The sequence below is a fragment of the Stomoxys calcitrans genome, chromosome 1 (genome assembly GCF_963082655.1).
Source record: "Stomoxys calcitrans chromosome 1, idStoCalc2.1, whole genome shotgun sequence".
Classification (NCBI taxonomy): domain Eukaryota; kingdom Metazoa; phylum Arthropoda; class Insecta; order Diptera; family Muscidae; genus Stomoxys; species Stomoxys calcitrans.
Window position 1 is genome coordinate 37,010,872 of NC_081552.1, and position 12,042 is coordinate 37,022,913.

General features: G+C 39.8%; 1 protein-coding gene across 2 annotated transcripts in view; it reads right to left on the reverse strand.

Annotated features, from left to right (window-relative positions):
* Positions 1-12,042, reverse strand: part of LOC106094571 (phosphatidylserine synthase) — a 52,283-nt gene that overhangs the window by 11,969 nt on the left and 28,272 nt on the right. For both annotated transcript variants that reach the window (XM_059370946.1, XM_059370947.1), the window contains exons 2-3: positions 7,312-7,570; positions 6,799-7,251 (exon numbers count right to left, since the gene is read on the reverse strand). In XM_059370946.1, coding sequence (XP_059226929.1) covers positions 6,799-7,251; positions 7,312-7,570 — 712 coding nt within the window. The remainder of the gene's footprint in view (positions 1-6,798; positions 7,252-7,311; positions 7,571-12,042) is intronic.

The window sequence follows — 12,042 nt, forward strand, 5'->3', positions numbered from 1 at the left end:
GTTTGTATTTGAATTATGTTAGTCTGAAGAGCTGATATCGGGATATCGGTACTTGAAGGGGCCTATATCACCCTTTTGACCGATTCGTGTAAAACTTGGCACTGATGCTGTGAGTCATCTGATAGGGTTTTGCGCCAAATTTCAGCGAAATCGGATGAAAATTGAGGCTTCTAAGGGCTGAAGAATTCAAATCCAGGGATCAAGGATGTTGAAAGTCATAACTCAAGTCTTTGTTCCAAATTTCAGTCAGGTCTCAAGAAGTCAAATCCGGAGATCGGTTTATATGAGGGCTATATCGAAATCTGAACCGATATAGCTCAGTTGTATGGCTAGATAGACTCAGAATGTCGAGACGATCCAGAATATCTTCACTTTATGGGGTCGCAGATCAATATTTCGAGGTGTTACAAATGGAATGACTATACTATGGTGGTGGGTATAAAAATTGATGAAGTTTCGGGAAACAGCTTTTAGCATATGGACGGACAGCAACAAAATTTCTAAATGGATTTGTTTTTTCGACCATATTCGGCAAGAATGGTAAAATGCAAATTTGCATCAAGGAACGGAGAACAAACTTCTCATATTTCAATGAGTGAAAATTCTCGAGCAGCCTTACTTGTGTTTCGAGATATTGACGGGCGAAGTGACACCGTTAAGCTTACTCAGAACGATCGACATAATATATTCACGATCACTATTTCGATTAGCTACAAGCTCAATTTTGAAATGAGAATGTCCCCAATGGATGGGTATTAACAGTTGAAAATGAAAGTATTCCTATGAACATTCATGATTTAACCCAATAAAAGGGGACCCTCAATATAAAGTCAAGTCTGAGCAACATGCCTCTAAGCGACACCTCTTCGTAAAAATCTTTTTTTGAAGAGGTGTCGCCATCAATGGTGATGGAAGTACCATCTCAGATACTTTCGTCAAGATTCGAACTATATACCACGGTTATTTAACGATTTTTGAAAAGTGGCACAGAGGAGTGGAAAAGTGGCCCAAAACCTCAAAAAGCATGGTATTTAGTAACACACTAAAAAGTTCCACAATAGTATCATCGTCGAAAAAAAGTGCCAAATTTGATACTAAAGTAGCACAACAGTAACGATGACTGGGCATTCCTTCTACTAGCTACAGTAGTTCGGCAATTGCCATTTATGCAAAAACGGCAGTCCTCGAGCTCGACGAAGCCAACCCTGTCCGGCCTAAAATCCTTCTTAGCTTCCATTCTGTACCAATAGTAGCCCCCTCTTTCAATATGGGCGGCGTAGTTGCGAATATCGACTTGCATAGGCTGCATTATCAGCATTGCTTCCAAACTCCTACGCTGAGTCCGCCTTACCGGCAAGGGCAGCCGTCTGTGTACAACACACTGCTACCTCAACAACAACCCATCATCCTTGAAAACGAATTCAGTTTTTCGAATTTCCTAGTACGCCTATTCGCTTGGTATGCCAAATTTGAAATAAAAATAGAATAAAGGTGATGTGACATCGACGGCGAAGAACAAACAGTGTAAACAACTTTTCATTCGCCAAAGTTTGCTACTGACTACTTTATGGTACTTGAAATCGTTCTGAGAGATTTTAATGCGGAAATGGGGAAGGAAAATATTTTTAGCCCAACAGTCGAAAAATTAAGCCTACACCAAGAAACCTTTTTTAGCCTCAATCAACTACCGGAAGAAACTTTCGATAATGACAGCTTCCGGAAAATTAAGCCTTAATCAATTATCGGAAGAAACTTCCGATAATAGCTAGTAGACTTCGGCACGGCAAAGAAGCACCAGATTGTAGCATCGAAGGCCATCACCCGATCAAAGCACCAGCAACCAAATAGAACATGTTGTGATAGATGGAAGGGATTCAACCAGCGTATACGATCGATTCCAGGGACGAATATCGATCCGGATCATTACCTTGTTGCAACAAAGATTCGCACACGTCTTAGTGTACCGAGAAGTGTACAATCTGACACTGCATGGAAGCTGGACATAGGAAAGCTGCTTACATAATTGGTGGCAAGGGCATACTCAACTCGGCTGACACAATTGCTCGAAGAAAGCACTCCCTGTCACGATATTATAGCAGCGCAATGGCAAACCATTGCCACTCCATGGAAAGAGACGCAACATCCGTACTTGGGTACCAAAAGCCTCCCCCAAGGAACCCATGGTGCGATCAGGAGTACCAAAAAGATACTGAAGCCAAGAATGCTGTATGCCGCAACATTACAGTCAATAGCAACGCGTCGGGGTATCGGAGAAAAGGACAGAGGAGAAAACCTCCTGCGGAAAAAGAGAAAAATGGAAAGACGTGAGTGTGAGCGAATCGAGATCTTCAGGAGCCAGAATGAAGTCCGAAAATTCTGCCAAAGAATTAAACATCAAACCGATGGCTTTGGTATAGGCACATTCTCCTGCAGAGACAAAGAAGGAAATCTGGTAACTGATACAGATAGTGTGCTGAGAATATGGAAATAACACTTTTCCCAGTTGCTGGTGTCCGATGATGGTGGCCATGAGGACACCGCCGAACCTATCTCTGATGATGGTATAGAATGTATACCACCAAGCCAAAACGAGCTCCACGAAGCAGTTACCCTGTAGAAAAACAATAAGGCAGAAGGAGCCGATCGGTTGCTGGCTGAACTGTTAAAGACCGGAGGCGACCCGCTGATAAGGCGTATGCATAAGCACATCTGCGCAATTTGGCTATACGAACGCATACCCGATGATTGGAACCTCTGCATACTATGTCCCGTATATGCCAACTGCAGAGAAATAAGACTCCTCCCCATCGCATACAAGATACTGCCGAGCGTTCTGTGTGAAAGATTAAAGTCAAAAGTCAACGAAATAATTGGGCCCTATCAGTGTGGCTTTAGATCTGGTAAATCCACCATAGAGCAGATATTTATACTGCACCAAATCCTGAAAGGACCCGATGACGTTAACGAATGAGATGAGATTAACGAACTACCAAAAATTCTTTAAACTGCAAATTTATTTAAACTGTCCCAAATCGCATATTTCTGAAGGTGTAATGAAGTTTAATACGTATTTACAAACAATTTACTCCAGGACCTTAGCAAACCATCTTACGATATATCCCAATCAAACTTTTTACTTATAAATAATCGAACGAGTGCAATTACATGCGAACATTTGGTAAAGATTGGAAATCAAAATATTTAACAAGTTCCCGAGGCAAAAAGCTGGGGGGTTATTTTTAATCAAACACTAACATGGACTGATGCAGTTGTTGCTGCCACCGGGAAGGTCTTTCGTATGCTGGGAACGTTATACCAGACACAACATTTTGCACCTATTCGCATTCGCACCCTCTTGGCCAGATCCTATCTTATACCGTTCCTTATCTATGGTAGCGAATTATTTATAAACTGCGATTCAAGAAGCAAACATAGGCTAGAAGTTGTATACAATTTGATCCTAAGATACGTTTATGGACTGACAAGATTCGGGAGTTGTTCAGCATTTCGGAGAAGCTTGTATGGAGTGGATATTGCAAACGTTCTGAATATTAAATCACTGGTATTTTTACACAAATATATATATATACCAAAACACCAGCGTATTTGTATGAAAAACTGCAGTTTGGTAGAACCAACAGAAGGATTTTGACTGTACCAAAGCGTCATAAATTGCTGGTATCAGAGTGACAATTTTTCTTCATTGTAACCCGTCTTTGGAACTCCCTCCCATCATTTATTTATCTTATTGGGAATGCAAATAAGTTCATACAAAATCATTCAAAATACTTCCAAAGCCTGTAAATTAAATTAAATTACTCTTCTCTCTTGCTGCGCTAAGGAGAGTTGAAGGACGTATTGAGCCCAAAGACCGTACCCCAATAGTCTTTGGGTATGTAGGGCACCTAAAACAATTTGACAAAAGTGCTGATGAAGTTACATGGCGTAATAGAAATGGATGATACACTAGCCAGTCGAAGCGTTTTGAATAACAACACTGTTAACCGCAAGTCCGGCCCTGTTTGGTTTGGCTACTGCTGTTACCTAAAAATTGTATGCAATATATTGTTATTGTATTTGTGCAACATCTCAAATCTATTACCTACCCCTCCAAACATTTGGAAGTGACTTTCTCACTCCCTCCCAGAATAGTCACTTTTTAGGTCCTTTTGTATGATAGTTTGTAGAGATTTCAAAATTTACAACAACAACATACATCACTGTCGGAATTCTATCATTCATGTTTCGCTAATTAGTTTCTCATAATCAACTGTTATTGCTACAAATTTAAAAATAGATTTTTTGTTGTTGTTTTGGACGCTAACCCAAAAAACCCCAAACAAGAGAATGTATGTTAACTTAGCCTTCCGTAATGAAGAAAGGCCGATAGCACAGAGGGATAGCATACGCCTCACAATCGTAAGGTTGGCTGTTTAAATCCCAGTCAGGGAAAATCATTGCAAATAAAATCTTCGATTATTAATCTTGATTTGGAAAAGAAATAAATTAGAAGAGAAATAAAAATTAGCCTCACTCTAACAGGTAAAAAAAAAACATTTGGCAAATAAAAATTTATTTTTATAAATGACGTTGATAATCGAATTTTACACTTTTTTTAGTCCCTATTTAGTCACTCATGGGTATATATCGCCAAGTGGCACGTTTTCTCCCGTACCGAGACACTAATTAGAGTAAAAAATGATATCGCCTGAGATTGTTTTCAACTTCCTTGAGTGCAGATTTAGTGACTCGCACAATAGAAAATGTTTGGAGGGACCTACCATATAAATGCATGCATGACACATACGCCTGCTCATTTTTGTCTGGCCGCTGTCTCTGCTAATAGATTGGGGATGCACTTTTATGTATGTGTGAGTGTATGTACATAAACCTTTTTTTGTATATGAAGCCTTTTTTTATACATGAATGCAGTTGCATTTTTCTTGCTTTACATATAACATTAGTCTTTTTGGTTAGCAACAAGCTAGTCAATAAAGTTGTTCAATTCGGAACTTTTATTTTTTTTGTGAAAAAGCTTGTTGTGTATTATTATCGGTTCGATTAGCCTGTAAAAAAATATTACAGACTCAAACAAACACATACTTGCTCAACTTTTATAATTTTTTCGCTATGCTATTCCTTGAATAGAGAGCATTGAATATGATCTTTAGCTGGAAAGTGTTCGAAAAATCGCGAAAAGATTTTGAAGATCAAAATCAATGAGCGCAAACATCTAAACCAAACGAACCGCCCCGTCGCTGTGCCGTAGGTCAATGCATTCAAAGAATGTTCGAGTGTTAAGCAAAAAGTGTTTAGCAATGTTGATGTGTTTGTTGGTCTGAGTATTAATGATTAGTTTTTATCGGAAGAGTGGAAAGTAAGGCTTTCTTCTCTCTTGCTGCGGTTAGGAGTGTTGGAAAACTTATTGAGCCCTGTTTCAAAACAAAAGCGTGCATTACACCGTACTCAAAGGTTTTGGGTATGTATCAATTTGACAAAAGTGCTGATGAAGCTACATGGCGTAACCGAAATCATGATACACTAGCCAGTCAAAGTGTCTTGAATTACAACACACACTTGCTCAACTTTTATAATGTCTTTGCTATGCTATTATTTGAATAGAAAGCATTGAATATGATCTCAAGCTGGAAGATGTTTGCAAAATCACAAATTTGTTTTGTTTTTCCTATTTTACTTTTTGATTAATTTTTGTTGATGAATCTCTATATACGAATGTAATTAAAACTAAACTCAATTTTCCCTTATCTTAGAATAATAATTCCAATCACATACTCTAATTATAAGATTTTAAATCTTGTATGTGAAACCGAAGGAATAAATAAAATATGAAAGTGTCAAACAAAATAAATATTGGAAGTCATGTTGTCAGAATGGATGAGGAAGCTCCAACAAAGAACTCTTTTGAAGGCGATCAAGACGACCAAGAGCCCGATGGAAAGATCAAGTGGTGGGAGACACCTCGAAACTTGTTGTCATAGATTTAAGAAGGAACGCAGAAGATCGAGTCGCTTGGAACGCGTACGCCTAATGGAACAAATGTTCTGTGATAGCCATTTTAAGTAAGTAAGTAATCATTATGCTACATTTTAAGCACTACGGCACTTCTGGTCGCAATAGCGTTTCGCAGCTATAGGTCGCTAGTACCGAAGTATGAATTCTACGGCGGTATTCATAGAGTATGCAATGCTATATCGTATGCTGTACTTTGCTTTAAATACTATGCAGTCCGCTAGAATGAGAAAATGCAAAACATTACAGCAACAAATTATTGGTGCGACAATCACAACATGATCAATTTGATTTCTCGTTGTTGGATCAGATGACTGTCACACATAATTCGCGACCCAGCGTTTTAAGCCTGACTGAAGGTACGCGTTGGCGATGTCCTTAAATAAATTGGCATGGCTGAATGCGAATCGAATGCCTTCGATAGGTACAGTGGGCTGATTGAAGCCACAGCAAAGTTTTATGATAGCCTTTAGTTGATAAAAGCAAATACTTTCACAACTTCAAACTTGGAGACAAGAGGTAATGAAAAGTCTGGCAAATCTAGGAAGACTATCAAAAAGGAGAAGATTCAAGCTTGACAAGAAGGATCAGATTGTAATATTCATCGGAGGAGTCGCACACGACGAAAAATACAATCCTTTGACTTCCACACCAGTCACAGCCAGAAATTTTACCTGGCTGAATATCTTACAAATCAAGCCAGCATTAGTGATGCTGATGTTCTCATAGAAGATTATTTTAATTAACTCTAATAATTCACTTACTTACCTGCCAAAATATCACCAATTGTATGACAGCAGCAAAACGCATAGCTGTCGATTTAGGATCTAGCCATCTTATCGCCGTCCAACTTTCCGGTGTAAATTGCAATACGGCACGTTTAATTTTACCACTTGTAGATGAGATATCCTTAATGCTGGCCCATTTATATTCACGCATTTCTAAGATTTTACAAATTTTCAAACCCACCCAAATGCCCAGCCCATTGCAAAGTAATACATCCAATATCAAGGCATCCCACCAACATTCTACAAAATTGGGCAATAAATGAGCAAAAGTTATTTCAGTTATTTCCCACATCACAGATATGGCCCACAATATGCCCATGTGTCGTATAAGGACGGCTTTGAAGGCCCAACCAAGGAAATGGCCCCAGGCGAAGACATCTAAATGTCCCTTAACACGTTCAAAGGAAATGTCAGAACAATTGACACCATATTCCTGAAAGTAAAACAGTCCTCCGTTAGTAATGAAAAATTAAATAAAAATTTTTGTACAAACCTTATCCATATTTATATGGAAGTCTTTTAATTTTGGATCCAGCCAATAGAATATGTTCATTATTGTTTTGTGGTTTTGAAACATTAAAAATTGCAAGGCCATTAGATAAAGCACTGAACAACCAAATAGTATGCGCCATACTGCCGGATGCGGTCTGGTAAAGGGACCATTTGGAAACGCCAGCACCGAAATTATTAGGAAAAAGAATACCACGCAGAGTATGCCAGCCCAAATATTTTCCTCAAAGTTGCCTTCATCCCTGCAATTAAAAAAACAAAAACAGTTGAATCAATTTAAAAAAATTTATAGTATTAATTCCGTATATTTGCAGTGACATCATTTTAATAAATTCTCGAGGAAATATCTGATCGAACAAAGGAATTTTGGAATATATCGAAGAAATAGGCCACTTTTCTGAGTAAAAAATATGGCAGTTAGCCGGCAACAGACCAACCACTTATTATATTCAAAGTGTGAACAACAGAGATACTAAAAATAAAAATATGGCCGTAAGTTTGGCCTTGGCGTTACTTGTATCCACTATAGCTCGTTTGCGTAGACTAATATTTTCAGATGATGACTTGAAATTTACGCTGGAGTACAAAAAAAAAATCCACATTATACCTGAGTAAAAAAAGTTGAAATGGTCAGATACAATTATATCTGGCATCAGATATAATTGGTTCCGAAAAATGGTTATATATAATTGGATCTAATTGTATCAAATTAGATCTAATTGGATAAATTCTGATACAATTGTATCTCGAATTTGTCGCAGATAAAAACAGATCCAATTATATATAATAATATATCATTGGATCTTAAAATAATAAAAAGGTGTAGTTTTTCTGGTTTGGTTTTTCGTTTATTTTATACCAGCTGACCCGGACCCGCTCCGCTGCGCTGCGCCTTCTTTTACTTTATATGGAACAAAAGTTTCCTTGGAATATTTATTTTCGACAATTAAACATCTGTTAGTGAAATACCATGCTAACTTGACTAACAGTTTAACAATATAAGTGCCTTTATCTGAATCTCATATGATCTTTATTGGTCTACGAATATAAGTTTGGATGAAAAGTGTACTCCATTCTTAAAATACTTCATTTCAGCCCGATATTCTCATGATGACTAATTTTGTGGTGTTTTCGGGGGAGAGGTGGTCCCCTTGGTACTTGGCCCTGGCAAAATATCAGCATCGTGCTCATCTCTCAAATACCATTTATTTAAACCCCATATTGACATTGGCTTAAGAGGAGTTTACAGGATGAGGCGTCCCCCAAACACAGGGCCCAAAAATAGATTATCAAATTCGTTTTCTAATCTCAAATGCCTTTCATTTGAGCCACATATTGGCATGGTCGAAAATTTTTTCCCTTGGGGGTGTTTTGGGAAAGAGGTGGTGCCCTAAATACATGGTCCTACATTTGGATATCAAATTCGTATTCTACTCCCAAATACCTTTATTTGAGCCCCATATTGCGATGGTCACTGAAAAATTGCTGTTTGTGGGGTATTCTGGGTGTAAACCTCCAGAAAATTGGTTCGGAAAATGGGTATCAATTCTTGCTCTATCCCCCAATACCTTTCATTTAGGCTCAACATTGACAGGGTTCGTAAATATGCCAGATTTAGGGTTGTTTTGGGGAGTGGGGTGGTCCCCCAAATTCAAAGCCCTGAAAATATATCAGCAACGTGCTCTATTCTCATATATCTATATATCATTTTTTTGAACTCCATATTGTCATTGCCCTCAAAATTGGATATCAAATTCGTTTTCTAATCTCATTTAAACCCCTTATTCCAACAGTCAGCAAATATGTCCGGTTTGGGGTATTGGCCCTAAAAACTATGACTATTTAGTTCCACTCTCTTTAAGACCCAAATTGTCTTGGTGAGCAAATACGTCCCATTTGGGGGTTGTTATGGTGGTGGGACGTCCGCTAGACAGTTGGCCCCTAATGTTAGTATCAGATACGTGGTCTACTCCCACATACCTTTAATTTGAGCCCCATATTTTCATAGTCGGCAACATTACCGGCTTGGGGGGTGTTTTGGGGGATGGGCGGCCACTCAGTGAGTTGGCCTTGAAAATATATATCGGATTCGTGTTCCACTTTAAAAACCCTCTTATTTGAGCCTCATATTGCAATAGTCAGAAAATACTTACTATTTGGGTGGTATTGTGTGAGTGGGGTGGCCCCATAGACACTTTTCCCGGATATTGATATCAAATTCGTGCTTTACTCCCAAAGACCTTTCATGTGAGCCCCATATTGCTATGGTCGTAAATTTGTCCCCTTTGGGGGATGTTTTTGGGGAGAGTCCGAGCCCCAAACACTTGGTCCCGTATTTGGATATCAGATTCGTATTCTACATTCAAATACCTTTTATTTAAGCCCCATATTCCCTTGGTCAGTAAATAAGTCCTGTTTGGGGGGTATTTTGGGGAAGGGGTGGATCCCCAGAAACGTGGTCCCACATTTGTATATCAGATTCGTATTCTACACGTAAATACCTTTCATTTGAGTCCCATATTGCCATGGTCGGAAAATATGTCCGATTTAGGGGTGTTTTTGGGGCGTGGGGTGGTCCTCCTAGCACTTGGCCCAATTAAATATCAAATAGGGTTTCTTATCCTAAATATCTTTCATTTGAGTCTCAAATTGTCGTGATTGGTCTAAATATATGTTTGGTAGGTTTCAGGGTGGGGCGGCCCCCCTAGGTACCCCATCCGAAATTTGGTTACCAAATTTTTATTTTTAGGGCACTATATGAGAGCACACAAAATTTCGCTTAAATCGCACCACCCATTTCCGAGATCTGGCGTTTCTGAAAGTTAGGAATTTGGCTGTGGATTTGTGGTTAGTCAGAGACTGAAACACCTTGTCTCCAGCATTACTTCGGTGGATGAGAGGCTAGCCACAATCCGCATAAAAGCCAAATTCTTCAACATCAGCCCTATTTGTGTCCATGCCCAGACGAGCAGATCAAGCATATTTTCTACAAGCGCCTAGAGAGAGAAAATGACCGCTGCCTCGCCCATGATATTAAAATCGTTGTGGGAGATTTTAATGCGAAGATAGGTAAGGAACGTCCAGTAATGGCTTGAGGCTAGATTTCGCAGCGGCAAAACACATGGTAGTTAGTAGCACCAGATTTCAATATAAAAATATTCACAAAGCCACATGGCTGTCACCCGATCAAAACACGAGGAAACAAATTGATCACGTTGTGATAGATGGAAGGCATTCATCCAGCGTGTTAGATGTACGATCATTCCGTGGAGCGAATGTAGATTCGGATCATTACCTTGTTGCAGCAAAGGTCCGCACCCGCTTGAACATGGCGAAGAAAGTACGATCTGACACTGCACGGAGGCTGGACATTGAAAAGCTGCAAACACAACAGATGACAGCGGCATGCTCCACTCGACTAACCCAACTGCTTGATGAAAGTACTCCTTGTTCCGATCCGGAGTAGTGGCAAACTATTGCCCACTCCATGGAAATGCCGCGAAATCCATACTTGGGTACCGGAAGCCTACCCCAAGAAACCCATGGTATGACCAAGTGTCTAGATGCTACTGAAGCCAAGAATGCGGTATATAGAGCAACCCTTCAATCAGTAGCAACGCGCCAGATGAAGGAGAGGTATCGAATTAAACACCAAACCGATGGCTTTGGTGCAGGCACATCCTCCTGCAGAGACAAAGAAGGAAATCTGGTAACTGACACAGGCAACATGCTGAGGATATGGAAAGAACATTTTTCCCAACTGCTAGTGTCTGATGTTGACGGCGAAGAGGATACTGCAGAACCAATCCCTGATGATGGTATAGAGTGTTTACCTCCTAGTCAGAATAAGATCCAAGTAGCAGTAACCCGACTAAAGAACAACAAGGCAGCAGGAGCCGACGGGTTACCCGCTGAACTATTTAAGACCGGAGGCGACACGCTGATAAGGCGTATGCATCAGCTTATCTGCGCAATCTGGCTAGAAGAACGCATACCCGATGATTGGAACCTCAGCATACTATGTCCCGTACACAAGAATGGAGACAAGACAGAATATGCCAACTACAGAGGAATAAGTCTTCTCCCCATCGCATAAAAGATACTCTGGAGCGTAATGTGTGAAAGATTGAAACCTTAAGTCAATGAGATAATTGGGCCCTATTAATGAGGCTTTAGACCTGGTAAATCCACCCTGGACCAGATATTCACACTGCGTCAAATCCTGGAAAAGACCCGAGAAGGAAGGACAAATCAACATATACCATCTCTTTGTTGATTACAAAGCCGCTTTCGTTCAAAAGAGAGTCAGAAAATGGGTTGGCTGTAAATGGGGACGAAATGGATGGTTTCAACGCCCAAAACGCCTTGTACAATCGAGCAGATAAAGAAATAGGAGAAAGTTGGGAACCACAACTTTGAGATAGTCAGTAACTTTATCTACCTCGGCATCGCCGTAACCGAAACGAATGACACCAGTTTTGAGATAAAAATGAAAATTTTGCCCATGAACTTTCCACTAAGGAACAGGAACAAACTTCTCACATATCAATGAGTGCAGTCCAATTTAAGTTTTAAGCTCAATGATAAGGGATCTCCTTTTTATAGCCGAGTCCGAACGGCTTGCCGCAGTGCGACACCTCTTTGGAGAGAAGTTTTACATGGCATAGTACCTCACAAATGTTGCCAGCATTAGGAGGGGAAAACCACCGCTGGA